Below are 18,567 nucleotides of genomic sequence, written 5' to 3'. Positions count from 1 at the left end.
GACACCAAGAATCATTACAAATACCCTACTAAACCGAGAAATCCTCTGACTTGTCGGATATTCTCCAATTTCTCCGGGTAGTTCTTTAACGCTTCCACCTTTCTCGGGTCTGGTGAGATTTTCCCGTTCTCTATGATATAACCGAGATACTTTACTTTGGGCGTTACGAACCTACATTTGTTTAGTCCCACATATAGTTGTTGATCCCTCACTCGTTCCAGAACTCTGCGTAGTGAGTCAGGTGTTCCTTCTTAGTCTCAAATATATAAGAACATCATCCAAATAGACCACAACGAATTCGTCCAGTTCACTTATGAATACGTTTTGCATAAGCCGCTAAAACGTCGACGGCGCCCCCGCTAATCCAAACGGCATCACTTTAAACCGAAAAGTCCCATACCCACACTTGAACGCAGTCTTCCATTGGTCTTCAGGGGCTACCTGAACTTGTTAGTACCCTTTCTGGAGATCAAGTTTGGTAAACGAACGCGCTTTTCCTAATTTTTGGATTAGGGAGAGGATATTCATCCCTTGATGTTATTTTCTTCAGCGCCTTTTCATCTATAACCTTTCTTAGTCCTTCCCCTCCTGAGTTCGTAACCAGAAAGGCTGGGGCAGCAAACGGTGCTTGAGTAGGTATACTGATTCTCTAGAAGGTCTTGTTTTCTATCTCCCCTGAAGCGCAGAAGCCCCAGCATTCCACACGGGATGAAACCTCTTCCCTTTGCAGCCTCTCCACCAGTGCGGCCGCACAACCCAGCGGCAATCCTTCCCCTAGCGCTGGCCGCTGCACACTTCATTGGGCTGCCTCGTTACTAGTTCACGCCCCACTCGTGCCTAGCCCCGGCATACGAAACTTCGGTTTTTGACGGAGGTTACCAGTGCACACACCATAACGAAAACTACTGAACAGCTGGAGCAATCAGCTGCACTAGCGTCGTGCCGCCAGTTGCGGTGCAGCAGGCAACACACGCGTCTCACTGCACCGCTGTGCCGGGTATCCTCTGTGGCCAACTGCGTATCACACCTTCGTGATTACGAGTCCGTCCGGAGAGCGTAGCTGATGCGAGAATGAGTCCCCCGCAACGGCATGTCTTCTCACTTACGAAGACAGGCCGTTCCCAGCGGAACAGGACCCGAGGGCAGAGCGCAGCACTGCAAGTTCGGTGCGTGGCCACTAAGGAAACACTGCCGATATCAGAACGCGCCAGGGACCGGCGGAGCCGCCTCTGGAGCTGTGCTGTAAGGGTGAGAACGGTTACAAGAGGTCTGCAGCCCGTCATCACCGTTCGGCCGGCTGGGGCACTCTCATCGGCGTCACTCAGGCGAAGTGCAAACCAAGCACTTGCTTCTGCTAGTTCCGTGATTGCAACGCAAGAAGCAGAACTGAGGTACGGTTGTACTTACAGTCGAGTGAGTTGAGACACTAAATTCGCGCAGCGGCAGCTGTTGGTCATGCGCTGCTAGTGCGCTCAGGCCTGATTGTCTCGCGTTACGCTGGTTGGGATCTTCTTACTTGGAATGCTGAGTGTGTAGCAGAGACGGCGGCGTAGCTAATCGCCATGTGTTTTCCAGCCAGATGAAAGGCGGAAACAATTAAAAAGGAAGCGTGCCTTGAATTCAGTTTAGCCTTCGGGTGCCCGCACAGCTGAAACTGATTCGAAGGTGAGGCAGCTTGCATCGGATGGTGGCGTCCACCTCCTGCAGCTACAGCAGGAGGGGAACCCCCGGGGATGGGGTGTATGAGCCGTGTGAGTTCCTCGACTGGCTTTTGTTTCCTGTGGTCCATCGGCTTGTGGTCGAGGAGTCACCGAAAGAGAAATTTGGATTTCCCATCTGTGCTCCCTAAGAATTAAACTTCGGGCCTTCCGCCCTCCCACGCTTTTACTCGTACAACTTCTGGCGAATGAAAATGCCTAGCACGTGCTCCCTGCGAATCTCCCCCTTCTGACATCAGAGCCTTCGCACTCGAACTAGAAGTGGCATCGTTCTGTTGTTTCGTTCATGTCTGTTCTTCTGTACTGTAAGTCGCTCGGCGGCGGCTTTTCGTGAGCCACCATCCGTCGTCTTTTCATTTTCCGGTGTTCGGTGCACTCTCTGATTGTTTTTCATTGTGCGCATGCGTGCCAATGAAGCCGAAGGAGTTGTCGCGAGCACCGAACCGTGGTCACCCGCCATACCACTTGCAACGGCCTGACACTCCCGACCTTTTTAATGCTGCCGGCGTACGAGTTTGTACCCCTTCTTGATGTTTCATTGAGAGGCTGTTCCCGTGTATGGGGAAGCTGTTTTCGGCTGTCTCCTATCAGCTTGCGCGTTCTCTGGTGGATGGACAGAAGGTTTTCCGAAGTTCACTTCCCTATATTCTGGTAACAGCACCCCGCTCGTCAATTCCCTGTGCCAGCTTCTTTCTAGGTTCTACGAAGGACCGTCCTTCCCACACGGCGGGGTAGTACACATGCCATTCACCGCCTCTGGCAGGGCTTTGACGGCGGCGTTTGCTAGAGTTTCTCTGGAGTGGTTCCTTCTTTCTTGGTCGTGAACGAGGAAGTAGAGGGCGAGGGACGTGAGATTCGCGGGTCGGCAGCAAGCGCCAGGGCTTCCATTGTCTCTGTGTTTCTGCGCCTGTGATGTTTTGAAGGCACAGGGGCAGACAGACTCCCCAGCCGGATGACATGCCGTCATCTGAATACATCTTGTTTGTTTTCTGATACGTTTGTTCGGTTCCTGCCAGGGACATCCAGGGGGGGATCGCGAAGTCAACTACGACGGTGTTGCAGCGTACCACCGCGCCTCTCTGGGTGTACGTACTATACGGACTGCTTTTTCTGCACTTCTGTATCTGGGAAGCGGTGGCCGCCTTTTTTTCTGTTTGCCTGCCGTGGCAGAGCCTGTAGGGTCGTTTGTTTCCCATTTCCTTGTGCGTTGTTTAAGAGATCATTTATCATGGGGCGCAAGAAGAGACGAGGGGCTACACTAAAACCTTTCTGCTATTACTGTGATAGGGAGTTTGATGACGAGAAAGTGCTGATCCAGCATCAAAAAGCAAAGCACTTCAAATGTACGCAGTGTGCAAGGAAGCTGGATACGGCCACTGGTTTGGCTGTGCATCTCCTTCAAGTACATAAAGAACAAATCAACGCAGTTCCTAATGCATTGTCGGGGAGGGATATGATAGAAGTGATTGTCCATGGTATGGAAGGCATTCCTCAAGAGATCATTGATGAAAGATTGAGCAAACAGAGCAAGCGAGATGAGGGAAAAGCTACTCAAAAGCGACAGAGAGTTAACTGGGCGCAGGTAATGCCCGTTTCAACGCACCACTATTCCGGGGTGTACATACATTTGGCATCACTTTGAATCCACCGAATCTGTTTCCTGACTTCTCTCGTCATCTTTCTCTCTGTGTGCCTGCCGGACTAGCGATTCCTTGCATGGCGGGCCACTTCCGTACGAGACTTCAAACGGCTAACTGCCTGTCAGCCTGAGGGACAGGTTTCCTTTTGGCTTTGCATGCAGTCAAAGGATTGAGTGCTCGCACAGGTGTTGTGGATAGCGCACACACGTACTTTCTATCTGACGTCAGCAATGTGTCTTACGAAACTGGATACCTCTTCGATACTATGGCTGACGGGGGTACTCACCTGTGCATATAACAGCTACGAAAATACAGTACTTGAGATCGGAGAGTCGAGGAACCCGTCTGCCGAGAGGAGTGCGTCTTTGTAACACGAGGGAATGGTGTGTGTTGGACATTACCACAAAGGAAGCAGCAGAAGTCACCCGTGCCTGCGAAAGATTCTTCATACAAGAGCTGACTGAATCATAATGCACACTACAGTCAAGTGTCTCATCTGTCGTCACAACAGTCTGCTTTGTTTCCTGGTTCAGCAATCAGAGTGGACAATTCATTGCTCCAGAAACATTTTTTTACAGACCAAGGTTCCTTCCTCCGTCTTCTCTCTGATATCCTCTTTTACATACCTCCGTGGTCCGGAATAGGGGTGTTGTCATCTCTTTTTCCGCTTGTCTGTGCTCTTCTCTTCTGTCATTCTGTCTTTTTAGGTCACGATGGCGCCTACATCTATGGAACAGTTTGCATTGCAAGCACAGCAAGGCATTCTACCGACATTTGCAGGTCTTCCTTCCCTTCTACCCCCGTCTGCTTTAGGAAGTGAGCAAGGGTCTTCGCCGGAGAACGCAGGCATTCATGTTTCCCGTGTGTTGTATTAACTCGTCAAGTTCCTCCTGTATAAGTCCACGAGATGCGCTCGTTTCGAGTTCGCACGTATTTCTCGATCAGATCTCCTGGAACAAGAAGAGGAGCATACGAGGGTTCACGGGTTCGGAGTGCCTTTTTTGGCTCCCTATTTCAGTATACGTCCCCATTCGTTGGCTATCACTCGATGGCATCTGGAACTAGAGGGCTGGAAGTTTCCTGGGGGCCGTGGTGTTTTTGCGCTTTGTTGAAGGAAAGGGATTCCAGGGGAAAGTGAGCTTGATCAGGTTCAAATTGTGTCAATACTTGGGTGTTAGAATGTGTTTGGACAGCGTGTCTAGGCGTATTCTGAGTACTTCAATGCCGGATCGTCTTGCCAAGAGGCGAGTAGACCCAGGCTAACACTATGAGTCGCTTGCAAGCTCAGAGTGAAGAAACACGTGAAAATACTTTTTCGTCGGTTTCTCTGTATAGATAGACACATGCGTCAGTCGCGTGGTCTCATTTGCTTCTACCAAGCATCAGTATTGATCAAGTTCAGAAAGCTTGGTAGAACGGCGTAATACGCTGCGAACTGCCCTTCTTTCGTGAACAACGCGCCGAGTGCATGGAGGGAGACACCAGTAGTTAAGCATTCTTGAGTCCATAGTTGATGTGTGTGTGTTCAGCTCCTGGTGCTCTTCCGGGGGTCGTCTCCCTGCCCTTCCCTCCCCCTATCGCGCCTCCCGGTCTAACGGCAAGTTTGCCTGCGCCGCCGTGTATCCAGGGGCTCCTGGGTAACACCGGCGCTCCCGCGGTAAGGCTCGAGAATTCTTGGGAGCGCCTCCCGTGCCTTCTTGTTTGAACAGCTTTGTTACCTGCAACTTGGACCGTTTTCAGACATGAGGCTTCGTACCCGCGTGTTATATCTGTTCTCTGCCCGAGTGTTCGAATGGAGGCAGGCTCCGACGCGTATATGCCGCACCACCATGTACTATGCACCACACCGGTCCGTCGGTGTGACTTTTATATCCGCCTCTTGGCAGAACGCTGTCGTCACATTGCAGCGATGTACTGATTCAACGGCCTGGTGTGCATCCAGTTTGTCGTGTTTTTTTCACTTTGGCTTAGGGTCTGCCATTCCAAAGGGGTCAGTTTCCTGAAGACAGCTGCGGTTCTAGTCTGCGTCCTTGGTGTGCTTGAATCGGTTGTGTTGTTCTTGCACCCCCAAGCGCACTACGACGGCGCCTCACCGTATGTTTCACTGGTGGATAAGAGCGCAAGAAAGGGATGGGCGAGGAGGGGAAGAGGGAACCGGTGGCATTGGTCACCGCGGTGCTTGTTATGTACAGGCGCAGGTAGTTTGCGGACTGCTCCATGATGCATTCTGTCACGCAGTGATGTGTTTTACAGATGTCGGCAGTTGGTGTTCCGAGCCCTCTTGGCGGAGCGTCGGGCTTATTTGCTACTCCCGGAAGTGCCGCGACGGGTCCCGTGGGGGCCAATGCAATGGATGCGAACAAGATGAATGCCTCCGGAAGTGGAGTGCCGCCTTCTCCTCCCGGTAGACCTCCCGTCAACTTTGCTGCCCCCCCGTTACCGGCAAACGTCATGCTCTTGTACAACGATGATATGGTAAGTTCTTGGTTGAAATGTGCTCCGGACAATATATGTACAGTCATAGGATTGATGAATCATAGACGAGCACCTGTGAATCAGGTATGGGTTGTTCTGCCTAAAGCGTAGAGATTCTAGAGTTGAAACCGAGGAATGTAACGATTCTCGACTGGGTTTCCTTCTTCGTGTTGGCAAGGGACTACCGCTCTCCGGAATTCATCCGTGGGTCCGTAGACATGTATTCAGGAATACCGAATCAAAGACGGCATGCTTTGCTAGCTCACGTAGAGGTAGCACGCAACTAATCTCGGCGTCTCCTCTGAAGGCGCGGCGATCCCCATGTCTCCTGCCACGTACTTGGCGCCAAGTAGCTTCCTGTGACAAGCACCAGGTCGAATACCGCGCTTGACGTCGCTTCGCTGGTCGCAGGCAGTGGTTTTTGACCGTCCTCGCGCACGTTGCCTTGCAGACGCCTCCTGACCTCTGTGCGTGCTGTCGATTGTCAGATTTCCATGGAGGAGCGGAGAGCTCACACTGAGTTCGGTTACCGCGACGGGGGCGCCTAAGCGTACCGGCGAAAAGCAGGCCGGCGCTTGTGTGTGTACGAAGAGGAGCTCTTCTCGTTTTTTTGGAAGCCTCGTCGCCTTGTCTCCTTGTCCGGAAGACTAGCTCTGAAACTTGCAGTCACTATTCTCGTAGAGCAGCTATAGCTTTGTTTTCACTTGCAGAGTGTCCAAGTTCCTGCTATAGGAAGGTCTCCGTGTGCATTGTTCGTGCTAGAGACGACGCGTGCGTGTCTGGACGCACAGACGAGGATTTTAGAAACTGATGCGCCGAAGGGTGCTCCTATTTCTCTCACGGCCAAACATGTCTTTTTGACTTTCCGTCTCCTTCGCTTGTCAGTAAATGGCATACTGTCACGCCGTTCGCCCGGTACGCCTTGTGGCATCCATAATCGCGGGAGACTTCGTGTGTAGGTGGTATGCGAGCTTGCACCCTACGCTCGAGTGACGGCTTGGTTCTGCTGACGGGACACCCACTGAAAAGCGCGAAGCGCGCTCTTACGTGAACTGTCTTTGACGAACCGCTGAATCAGCGGACTTGTCCTGAAAGAAATAGGTCGTCTCAGGACAACGATGCTCTCCACGATAGGAATCGGTGGGGAGTGTTCTCACACAAAAGCACACATTGCACCCTTTAGCCGACCGTGTGGATGCGTGTCTCTGCCGGTCGGGGTCTCAAACGTGTTCGTGGGGAGCGATCCAGATACACGTGTTGCTCATTCGAACCGGCGAAGCGGAGATTCGAACAACCGTCTCATCACGCGGCCAAGCGGAGAGGTGGAGTGTGTGTGCGGCTGAATATCAGCTGGAGTCAGACTCTGCCGGTTTGTTACAAGTCCCGTTCCGCATGAGGTACAAGGTAGCAGGTGTGTGCTCATTCAAGGAAGTGTAGGTCTGTTGAAGTCAGTTCCGCACACGGGAAACTGGCGAGAACGAAGCTAAGCGTTTCTTCTTTGGATGGTTATGAGATGTGGGACTGCGATGGGAAGGTGACAGTGCTGAAAACGTAACGACACGTTCGGAATAATAGTGTCTCAGGCAAACGCCTCCGGATGCGACAGTAAGAGGGCGACCCAGTGACGCCGATTCAATCAGCACTGCGTTACACGTGTGGTCATTGGTATTTTGCCTGGGAGACAAAGAGACGTTTCCCGCACTGATTTGCTCAGTACGGATAGTTTGCTTCTGTTACGTGGCGAAGACAGAACTTTATTGGGACGTCGCCAGGTTCCTGCAAACGAGAGAACTTTGCAAATGAACAATGTGCGTCCGCGCGTGCACATGGTCGGCACCCTAACGCACAAAGAAACGAACACATGCGGATGAAGCCTACCACGCCCCCAGATCGCTTCAGCAGTATGCGGGATTCACTTAATCAATGGCAATGCTTTTCACAGCGGGAGGCGCAGTTGGGTTCTCCTTGGGAATGTGCACTTGGAGCACCCCATTGACAAGGGAGGCCTTGATATCGTCTTCTTTAACCTTGTCGGGTAGCATAACGGAGCGTGAAAAAGACGCCTGCGATCGCTCCTGCAGGTAGAAACCTTGATCTTCCTGTTTTCTGTCCTCTCTCTGTTCTCCACGAATGGTTAGGACGCCGTCGTGTACATCGACTTTCAGGTTTTCTTTGTCCATGCCTGGCACGTCAGCTTGCACCACAAACTCGGCCCCTGTATCTCTCATGTCTACCCTCGGCATGCTGTGCCCGGCCATACCGCCTCGGTAACCGTATGGCGCGATATCTCCCCAGAAGCCGAATGGCGACATGCCACCATGGGTCGCTGGGACGATCTGACCGTGAGCGGGCGCGATTTGGGCATGCCCCGAGGACGGGACCGCCTGGAGAGCTGGTTGGCTTTGTCTGGGCGGGAGCGAATACGAGGGGAGGCCTTGCCTGCTGCTAGCGCCGTAGCCAATGCTGCAAGGGTGGTGGTGGTGATGGTATCCTCCAATTGGTGTGAAGGAAGGCGCAAGGTGTGTCTGATACAGATGCTCCATCTCGCTGTGCATGCGCTCGATGTTGTGCATCATCTCAGAGTACATGCGATCAATGGAGCTCAGCGGATACATCATTGAAGGCCTGGAGGCAGGAGGTTGCCGAGAGCACGCAGGCTGCTGGCCCGTGGAAGTCCTTGGGTGGGCGTCACCGTTCCCGCGCTCCGTATTTTGGGATTCAGACATTATGTTAGTCGAAGAACTGCGAACATCGAAGAGGTTCACCCAAAACAACTCGCTCCTGGAGGCCTGAAGCGGGCATGAAGCACATACGCAGTAACTGAGCTTGTCTTCCTTATTCACTACAGGCGCGGCGGTTGCCAACTCAAGAGAGGTGTAAGTCCTACCTCCTATACTGACACATGAGTACTAACCTGAGACCAATGACAATGGCCACCCTCACACTAGTACCTCGCTAGTTACACTTTGGAGGTGGGAGGTCAAGTGCCAACCGAACGACCTGAACCGGAGCATCTGGCGCTAAAGCTTCTTGAGGCTGTTGATCAAATCGACTTACCTGCACTGGGACGAAGGGTCGAGGGCACCCAATCGAATAGCGCACGTCAGCAACTACCGGGAGTGCAGAACCACACTTCTGCAGGGGTACTGAGTGAGTGCGCCTGTTCTGGCGGCGTTGACGGTGGGTTCATCTTCATGCGAGCCTCAGGCGACGGCAAAAACAGAGTAGTGATTTGTTTTTGATGTGGACCGCACGCTGAAGTGAAGTCAAAAGACACATCAGGCGGGGGGTGCCGCTGGGGGTTCGCCCACTCCACCAAAGAGAGTTGCGGGCTCTGACCGCGAGGCAGCCCAGTCGACCATCCAACATCTGCGCACCCGTACTGTGAGCGTGGACAGAACGCCGTGAGGGCTTGGGTCCCGTCCAGTATTCACCTCCACGTACACACCGCAATGCCACTATGCTCCATTGCTAACTATATTCTCAATGCATTACTTCAGTCACCTGAGCCATGACATGTGGACAGCTCTGACTACTGTTGTGGCGCGACCTCGCTCTCGTGTGCGGGCGTGTGATGCGTTCTCTGGGTAGGCCGGGTAGCCGTCTCCAATAAGAGTTTCGTATCGCACATGCCCGCGCTCCTTAGTTTGCTTTTGTTTGGTGGACAACGGAGGGACTGGTAGCCCTTGTCCCGAACTGCAGAATTGCTGAGTTTTAGCTTGCTCGTCCATTTGGGCTGCTCGCTGAGTGACAAGTTTTCGGGTAGTCCTCACTTTACGTACCAAGACGCAAGGATTCTTGACAGTTACGCACTCCTGACAACGGATGGACACAATTTGACCGGACTGACCCCCGGCATCGCACGTCTGGTGCAGGTGTGGAGTGGCTTCAGTGCGCGGCGGTGCCCAATCCCGAGAGTAGTCAGCAAATGCTCAACGACTTCTGTAGTCAACTTCTGGCGGACCTCAAACTGATGAACGCGTCGCGACAGCTCCCCCGGGTGCACTCCCACTCATTAGCTCCCTCTCCTTCGGGTCTTGCTATTTTGTCATGCTTCCATACCATTCCTTCAGTGTTGCGCCGTTGAATGTACAGGGTTCCGGCTCTGCTTGAAGACATACTCTGTCCGATCAACGGTAGCCTGCTCTTCGGTTAGCAGATATCTTTACCGATGTGTCATAGTTGCAGATCTTCAGCAATAAGCTGGGTCCATTGCTTACAGCTGCGCAGCTACCGACAACACAGTGGCGCGGGGTGCGCAGGTGAACAGCGCCCGCCAGTGACATCGACGAACGCCACGCCAGCTCGCAGCAACGTGCTGTCAGGTGCTGGTTCCTTTGGGGCACACCTGCCAAAGAGCTTCCGTGTCTGACACGCCGCAGAGCGTTTCGATCAAGAAAGCAGTAGCCCTGAATATGAAGGGAATGCCGTCCCCCCTTGCGACGCCACAGTTTTTTGTCTCCAGTCCAATTTTCCGAGGCCAGGAGGTGCCCAGGTGGGGAGAGTGTCACTTGCAACATGGGGATCGCGAACCCCCTGCAAGCGCTACGGGTACACACCGACTCTGTTAGAGCGTAAGCGTTCAGCCAACCCGGACTCGCCTGTGTGGACGGGAAGGGACTCGGATTGATCTTTTCCGCTGAAGCAAATACACCCGCTGCTGAAAATCGAATAGATACATACCGCAGCGTGTGAACCCCCCTCCCTTCCCTCTGAAAACACCAACTAAAGCAGAGCATACGGCTAGCTCGTCCCCATCTCCGAGATTCTCGGTGGCTGCAACCGTCGACAGGTCGCATTATCCAGCCTCAGGCAAGTGATGAGACGAGTTCATAGAGAAGGTACTTTGCCTACCAGCGGCCTTGTGCAGCGCTACGTGCCATCTGAAAAGCTGGTTGAGTCCACGACAGTGAAAAACCTACGTGCCGGAGGCTGGGACAATAACCCATCCCCGCAAGAGCCGGTAAACCGCGGTCTGCCGGGTTCACCTCGCCACAGTTCCCTCCACGTACCCACCAAACCCGCAAGCGGCACTCGAGTATTGCCTTACACCTCCTCGAACAAAAATGTTTTCCCAGATACGAAGACCGTTGACGGCAGAAAAGCCTCAACCACTGTGCAGAAGTTCCCTCCGCGGGTGTTCCTTTCGCTTTTACGGAGTTCTGAGGGGAACTTCCCCGTGCCTCTGAGCGTCTCTCCCTACGCTTGTCTACTGGCTCTATTTCTGCCGGGGTGGCGCCTGTAGAGCAGCGCTGCTTCGGTACTTCCTAATGAAGCTCTATTACTCCTCAAGACGAACTGGGTTCGGCGGTGTACAAAAATAAACGCCGGTATGACGTGCCGATGGATGCTCCCACACCCTCGACGAATGGCAGACGAAAACGGGGTTCTCCGAACCTTCGTCTCCGCAATTATTTCTTCGTTGAAAGCCTCCGTCTTCCTCCAGAATCCTTCATCACAATAGCGGAGCCGGCTGTGCGGCAAAGCCGTGGCGTGACACGCAACTGAAGCAAGCACGGCCAGTCCCTGCTAGTGTATCTCCAAGGAGACCGATCCAAACAGGAACTTCGCCGACAAACAGTCCAAACGCCGCCAGCAGACTTTTCGAACCATGGGCCCAAGCAGCAGAGCGGGGGTAACGTTTCCCTCGCCCAATCCGCCACAACAGACGGCACACAGGATGAAATGAAACTGTGATCATCTTGGCAATGGTAGGAGTCATGTGGTTGTGGAGGAGGCATTCCCCTCGCCACTCACTGCCACCGTCCAGAAAGCTCACGAAGGGAACGGCGCGCGGCATTTACACTTCTCTGCACAGTGAAACTTCCCTTCACTCAATTCGAATGTTTTTCACGGCGGGAGGCGCAGTTGGGTTCTCCTTAGGAATGTGCACTTGGAGCACCCCATTGACAAGCGAGGCCTTGACACCGTCTTCATTAACCTTGTCGGGAAGGACAAAGGAACGGGAAAACGAGGCTTGCGAGCGCTCCTGCAGGTAGAAACCTTGATCTTCTTGTTTCCTGTCCTCCCTCTGTTCTCCACGAATGGTTAGGACGCCGTCGTGCAAGTCGACTTTCAGGTTTTCTCTGTTCATGCCTGGCACGTCAGCTTGCACGACAATCTCCGAAGCTCTGTCCTGTATGTCCACTCTCGGCATGCGGTGGCCCGTGAGGCCATCTCTGCCCCAGTAACCAAACGGCATGATATCTCCCCAGGAGCTGAAAGGCACCTGACTGCGCTGAGACACGGGCAGGATTTCACCCTGGTTCGAGGAGCTGAGACCGCTTTCTAACGCCTGTTGGTTTTGACGCTGTCGAAACCAGTAAGACGGTCTCCACCACGGTCTCATGGTGAGCCCGTAGCTTGGGCTGTCCGGCTGATGGTAGGGGTATCCAACTGACGGCGGCAAGGAGGGTGCCAGATGCGTCTGATACAGGCGCTCCATCTCGCTATGCACGCGATCCATATTCTCCATCATCTCGGCGTACAGGCGATCCATGGTGCTCATCGGATACATCATTGACGGCATTGAAAATGGGCTTCGGTAGGGGAAAGATGGGAAACTGCTGTTAGCCGAATTTGGTACCAGCGGGCCGTCCTGCTCGGCGACCGGGCACCCTCGGTTGTCCACTTTCCCTGTCTTGTCTGACATGGTTGGGGAAAGGAATTCGCTGAACCGCGCACAAAGCCGGGGGAAAGTTAGTAGCACTAGAAGCGAATCAGGAGTGGAGGGCACAGAGAGACGGACCGTCCTCTCTACAGCGGACTCTACCAAGCGACGGCAATCGAAATACGGAAACCCCGGGGGGAGGGCCAAAAGCAGACGGACGTCGGAATGTTGATGTGCGTGAGCCAGTGGGATTCCTCGATCTCTGAGATTTAGCTGGCCGTGCTCCTTTATACTGATTCTGACAAAAAAAGGACACCCGCAGCCCCGACAGCAACTAAGCGTTTGGTCGGCGGCCGAAGGCACGCGCGCATGTCTTACTGAGACGCAACGACGCAGGAACGCGAAGAAGTGTGTACTATATCAGGACATTCGCGTGAACCAGGAGTCTACGGAGACGAGATGAAAGGAAATAGACGTTCCGCACGAGCAACTGGAGCCCGTGAAGACTAGCAGAAACGGAGCGTTTCACCCTGGAACAGCGAAGTGGCGCGCCTAGCCTGTAACACGTGACCGAACACGGGACAGCCCAGCAACCCAGCTTGTGTCAACCACTGTCTTACAGAGTCTTGAAAGAAGTCAAGGCAGACCGGCCCGGTGAAGCACACCGCCTACTGATTGGACATGTTACCCAAACTGATGCCGTGCTCGCGCTCAGGAGTCCAAGGGGACCGCGAAAAGAGACCGGCACGCATCCACTTACCCTTCTTGAGACTGATGTTAAGCAAATTTTCTCTGACGATGCTTCGACCAGGAAGAATTTTTGCGTGTTGTTGCAAGCGTCTTATCGTTTGGCTGTAACGTGTGCGTGCGCATATGCGTGACCGGCAACGCTGTCACTTGCATGCGAGCCCTATTGTAGCACACGACAGGCAGTGACGACATCTTAAGGAGCCTCGCGAAGTCAGGAGAGCTGCAGGCCCTCTTTGAAAACCTCGACCCCGCCTGAGTGTTACGCAGCAGCAGGAACCCTATCATTCTAGGTTTACTTGTCCCCGCGCACGCAGCTTGCGCGGCGGCCCGGCGGACTCAGTGATAGCCGGACTACAGTTTGTCAGAGTTCCCGTCACTTTTGTTTCCAGACCCGCGGTAGTCTTTTTGTAGTCCCCGTTTGAAATGTGTGGCCAAAGTGCGACGCCCGCGATTCAATAGTGTGTCCCGCATAGTGTTAGGCATGGGCGACACAGCCTCCCAACGATGCAAACGGAAAGATCTTGAGCACACTGAGTTTCCACTGAAGAACGTACAAGACCCGCGCGGCGCTTCTCTGTCTGGGGACGGACGGCGCATCTTCACGATCCCAGAATGCTTTCTTCAGGAATGTACGACTGCTGCATTTCTCAAGAAAGGAAGCTAGCGTACGAACCGACTGGCTGGAAGCTGCGCTTTTAGTGGACACAAGCGTATTCTCCGGCCTTGCACCCTGGGAGATATTGTGGCGGAAGGACACGCAGCACTCCGCGTTCTCCTGTACGGCATTCGACAATGCTGCGGCATTTTCGACGACTAGGCGACCTGTCGTCGATAGCTTAGCTGGATGAGCTGGCGGAACATGAGTACATGAAACCCGGTCTCAAGCGCCGTTGATAATCAAAAATATCCGACGGGATGGACTACAGTGTAACACTTCAAAAGAAAATGGTTGAGGCTCCGTTCACGTGCCGAAGGTTGCAGTGGCACACGGAGGCACTGGAAGGAAGCTTGGGGGCGTCCAGCAAAGGATAAGACACCCCGCACCCCCCTGAGACTGCCAACACCCCAGCACCGACCACTCTCTTCAAACTCATCTGAGAATGCAGAGGGCCACGGAACGCTTTAGCAGGAATAGATAGATAGAGGAAAAAGCCGTGGGCCTATCCAGCTTCCGAAACGACTTGAGAAAAAGGCTACGAGGACGGGCCATTGCCACAGACAATCAGGAAGAACTCGCAGACTTAAAACACGAGCACGACGTAGTGAAACTTTGCCCGACCAGCCTGAAATCTCTCGAGATACTGAAGGGGCAGAACGAGTGCGGATGAACTCGGAAAGGCCATGCCAAGAAGACGACAGGGTGCCAAGGCACCAAGACCCGCCGCCCCCCAAAAAAGACTTCTTCCCTACTGCTGACACGAACGAGGCTACGACTTCTCCTCGTCCATGATCTTACATACGTGCTCATAGGGGAGGCCTTTCACGACAAATGGAACTGTACAGAACATACACAGATGTGGAAGGCACAATAACAAAAGACTAAGATTAAAAGGGCGCCTGCACCCATAATGTATCCTCTTGCTGTTATGCGGTTCAGTCACCAGGCAGACAAAGCTCTTCCGAATGGCTACCCTTGCCTAACCCCGTTACAGCATCGTGAGAATGTATGTACAGCCACTGACAAAAAACAAAGGGAAGTCACCCCTCGTGACCGACCATCCGAAAACCAGCGACCAGAGAGGCAGTAAACTGCTTGGACTGTGGAAAAGCGCTGTCATCTTTGTTCCCATACTAACCTAGATTAGGACGAGCCTTGAAGATAGGCCCCGAAGTAAGAATGACGTGAACGCAGTACTGCGCCTCATCTAGGCCCTCCAATTGTCCCTCGTGATCTCTCCACTCTCCTAACACCACCCTGACAGGACCTCCGAAATTCTGAACGCACCGACACAACCCTAGATATGTGCTCCTTAGAAACGAAGGCAAAGGTCGAAACAAAAGCTCCTGCATAGACATCGATACTACAGACATTACTGTGATACATACCTGAATAAAATTTCTTCGCCACAGGCGGTGCTGGTGCTGCCGCTTAGCAAAATGCACTCCGAAGTGCGTTTAGACATCTAGTGAATCAGGAGGGATCGAATGACACGAATGTCCTCGCCATGGACGACGCTCTCTATACCCAAAGGAGAGACGTATCTGTACCATTATAAGTACACTGTCTGTACACCCTACTACCACCAAAGAAGTCCGGTTGTCCTAATGGCTGTTGTACTTTAGAGACAACTTTGGAGCACGAAGAAACTTGAACTGAACCTGAATAAAAAGAAGGGCAACTCCTCATCGGCAGGCCGTACTTGCAATGCTTACGGCGCCGCAAATACTTAACACTCAAGAGAAAAAAAGTGCTTCAGTACTAGCCAAAAAAAGGCAAGGAGCTTTCTCTATCAAACAATCGCCTGAGCGCCAGCTGAAATGTCTCCAAGTGAAAAAAATCAGATAATAGAAGGGAGCGATCTGGTGCGTTAATACACCCGGGGAAGATGCAACCCCGGTGAAAGTACGAAATCCCCGTGGGCTAAAACCTTCTTTCCTTTTACATTGACCTACCGCAGCGGCACAACATACGAGGGGCGAGATTGCAGAAAAGCAGAATGAGGAATGAAAGTCAAGTAAGGTGTATAGACCAGAAACACATCTCATTGCTTTATTCTCTTCTTGTGTCCTGCGGCATCAGAAAGGAAGAAAGACTTCTCTCAAGAAAAAGAAACAAGACATACCGGAATGACGGTCTCAAGCATCTGCTGATCCAGGCGTATCAAATCACCAGTCTCCAACATTCTAACATAACCTGCATATCTGCCAAACAGTGACACATCAGGATTTCTATTGTTTGGATGAAGAGTGCACCTATTGTGAGGATGTAAGAAACTTCCGTGATTCCTACGGATATGCCCCTAAGAGAGGATCAAAGAAGCTTCACAAAGATAACTAAAAGAAGANNACAGTCTTTCTTCAGTCTTCTCCCACCCCTTGCTTCAAATACGGGGGAAGCAGGCAAAGGTACACCACACTTTCTTGTGGTGTCTGTTCAGCGTCACGGTGGCAAGAGGTCTCACCGAGTTTACCAGGAGCAGAAAAAGAGAAGATAGGAGAAACAACGAACGACCGACACACTAAAAGCAAGAAGCTAAACTCGAAGAACAGTAAGCCAATGTTGTTTGTTTCTTGCTTCCGTCTCCTCTTCTTTTTTATTTTTCTCCTCGTAACCTCAATCAGACCTCTTGTCTCCACAGAGAAGACAACAAACAACTTATTTCCTTTCTGTTGCTGTTTCTCTCCTCCACAAAAATGATGGAAGAATGAGAATCAAGGGACAAAGATGGCAAAAACCATGTCCAAAGGGAGTTGTTACTCTACCGGCTACTCGAGTCGTGTTCGACCGTTTGTCTGGGAGGAAAGATTTTCTTCTAGCAAACGACGAGTCTCTTTGTGACGACATCCTTCGCGTACCGCTCCGCACTATCTATAAGACTGAGGAGTTTATTCATCCACTAGAGAGAAAAGGCATACCATCAATTATCCACTTCAAGTGAGTAAAGGAAAAACCTTTCTAGTTGGAGAAGCCAATGACTTACACACAGGACAAAACTCATCAAAAAGGCCCGACCCCTTCTCTCTCCGACGTGACAGTGAGCATGCACTCGGTCAATTCGTCTTTGTGGAGTAGTGACACACACACAATACTACCACACACACCAGCATCAACAGAGACTGGTCGTCTGACGTCTTTATTTCTCTCCAAACCTCTATGAAACCCGAATGCCTTTTTTCTGTCCTGCGGATTCTGCTTTGGAGTAGTAAAGCATTGAGGATAATTGAGGATACCTTATAGTGAGAGAGAGAGAGAGAAAACAGGGCGGGCGGAAAGAAGACGGCGCCGGAAAACAAACCGCAACTCTGTCACCGGATGAGTCAAGAAGAGAACACTCTCTACGACATGCACACTCAGGAAAGCGTGTACGGAGAAACGTGCCAACTGACGCTTACTCGCATGCGTATGTTGTGTGTACACCTAAGGTGACAAACGGGTAGACACCGCACTTTCTTCCCCAATAGTGGAGGAGAGGACAGGCGTTCATATGTAATTCTACGTATCTATCTGTAGAGAAGACAGATGTGTATAGGTATCAGTACGATGAGACATGCCAAGTCAGGAGTGGCCGCGAGAGTTGCTTTGTCTCTCCTTTCAGTTCTCTTTATGTTTTCCGAAACGACGAGATTAAGAAAGAAGAAGAGAGTACCTCTGCTCGACACGAAGAATTCTCCCTTTCTGTCTGAAATATCGGCCATCTCCAAGGGTCTCGTGCATAACCTTCACGATGCAGCCTGCACTAAGCCACCTAAGAAGATATTTCATACACACATACAACTCGCATCCACATGCTTGGAGATTACGCACATAGGCCGAATCACTAACGAAAGGCCTGGATTATCTCATAAAGAAAGGAGACGTTACTGTAGATACATAGAGAAACCGGACGAATAACCTAGGCGCATAGCTTCTCGAACACTTCTGTTAAGCAGCGACAAATTCCCATGAGGAGAAGATAGAGCAGCATTGACACGGCTCGATAGAAGTGACGGAGTCTGAGTGGCGATGTCTCAGAGCCTTCAAGACCAAGGACGGCCTCCTGTTTTCTACCGGTGAGAAGTAGCGCTGTAGACCATATGCAATCTGGACTGTTGAAGAGAGCACGCATGCATGCGTCGATTAAAAAGAAGCAGGAGCGACACCCAGTGCTGAAGAGAAACATATAGGTTGCCATGTCTCCTCAAAAAGGCAAAGAACTGAAGCCACCTGCAATCTGTATGTCTCCCCTTCTTCTACCTCGTAAAGAAAGAGGTCTCTCCCCTTGAAGAGCTCACCAGTCTTTCTCCGCATATTTATGTTTTGGTGGTCGCAAATCATCATCTCCTTCTTCGCCTTCCACATCTTCTCTTTCTCCATGATCACTACGCCTTGACGACAACCCCTCCGATCTTCTTTTTTCTTGACTCCTTTCTCCCCGTTCACTTCTCCTCTCTTCCTGAGTGCCATCTTCTTCTTCGCTGTCTTTTCTTGTCCAAGACGAAGGGCGTAAGAAGGATGATGAACGAGCTTTACTTTCTTCCATTTCTAAGCGTAGCCGTTCAGCTGCCATGCGCGGCTAGAAATAGACATCAGACACGTGACATACGTGTCTAGATGTATGGATGTCTATGATAGCAGGGTAAGATGTTTCGACACTCGATCTACAGTGCATATAAAAAGACACGACAAGAAACGAGATCAGAGGAGGCTACACAAAAAAGATTTTCACTCCAAGAA

General features: G+C 52.0%; 4 protein-coding genes across 4 annotated transcripts in view; 1 reads left to right on the top strand and 3 right to left on the bottom strand.

Moving 5' to 3' along the window:
- The first annotated feature begins 1,778 nt into the window (after positions 1–1,778).
- Positions 1,779–7,419, top strand: CSUI_006342 (zinc c2h2 type domain-containing protein). The gene is made up of 5 exons (XM_068066505.1): positions 1,779–3,300; positions 4,066–4,174; positions 4,888–5,015; positions 5,612–5,833; positions 6,322–7,419. Exons 1-5 carry the CDS (start codon positions 2,671–2,673, stop codon positions 6,379–6,381), a joined length of 1,149 nt encoding a protein of 382 aa, XP_067921522.1. The 5' UTR covers positions 1,779–2,670; the 3' UTR covers positions 6,382–7,419.
- Positions 7,420–7,749: 330 nt separating this feature from the next.
- CSUI_006341 (heat shock protein hsp28) lies at positions 7,750–8,622 on the bottom strand (the record flags this gene model as incomplete). Its single annotated transcript, XM_068066504.1, has 1 exon — positions 7,750–8,622. Exon 1 carries the CDS (start codon positions 8,557–8,559, stop codon positions 7,750–7,752), a length of 810 nt encoding a protein of 269 aa, XP_067921521.1. The 5' UTR covers positions 8,560–8,622.
- A 1,552-nt stretch (positions 8,623–10,174) lies between these two features.
- On the bottom strand, positions 10,175–13,288 carry CSUI_006340 (heat shock protein hsp28). The gene is made up of 2 exons (XM_068066503.1): positions 13,204–13,288; positions 10,175–12,741 (listed from the first exon to the last, which is right to left on the bottom strand). The coding sequence occupies exon 2, from the start codon at positions 12,483–12,485 to the stop codon at positions 11,664–11,666; it is 822 nt and encodes a 273-aa protein (XP_067921520.1). The 5' UTR covers positions 12,486–12,741; positions 13,204–13,288; the 3' UTR covers positions 10,175–11,663.
- Positions 13,289–14,189: 901 nt separating this feature from the next.
- Positions 14,190–18,567, bottom strand: part of CSUI_006339 (dna rna-binding protein kin17 domain-containing protein) — a 5,686-nt gene continuing 1,308 nt past the window's right edge. Inside the window, exons 3-7 of the mRNA XM_068066502.1 lie at positions 18,126–18,406; positions 17,501–17,599; positions 15,977–16,055; positions 14,990–15,128; positions 14,190–14,688 (exon numbers count right to left, since the gene is read on the bottom strand). Of these exons, the coding sequence (XP_067921519.1) occupies positions 14,621–14,688; positions 14,990–15,128; positions 15,977–16,055; positions 17,501–17,599; positions 18,126–18,400 (660 nt within the window). The 5' untranslated portion in view covers positions 18,401–18,406 and the 3' untranslated portion in view covers positions 14,190–14,620. The remainder of the gene's footprint in view (positions 14,689–14,989; positions 15,129–15,976; positions 16,056–17,500; positions 17,600–18,125; positions 18,407–18,567) is intronic.

Source organism: Cystoisospora suis (assembly GCF_002600585.1).
Source record: "Cystoisospora suis strain Wien I chromosome Unknown contig_3196, whole genome shotgun sequence".
Taxonomy (NCBI): domain Eukaryota; phylum Apicomplexa; class Conoidasida; order Eucoccidiorida; family Sarcocystidae; genus Cystoisospora; species Cystoisospora suis.
This window is presented reverse-complemented; position numbering and strand designations above follow the sequence as displayed.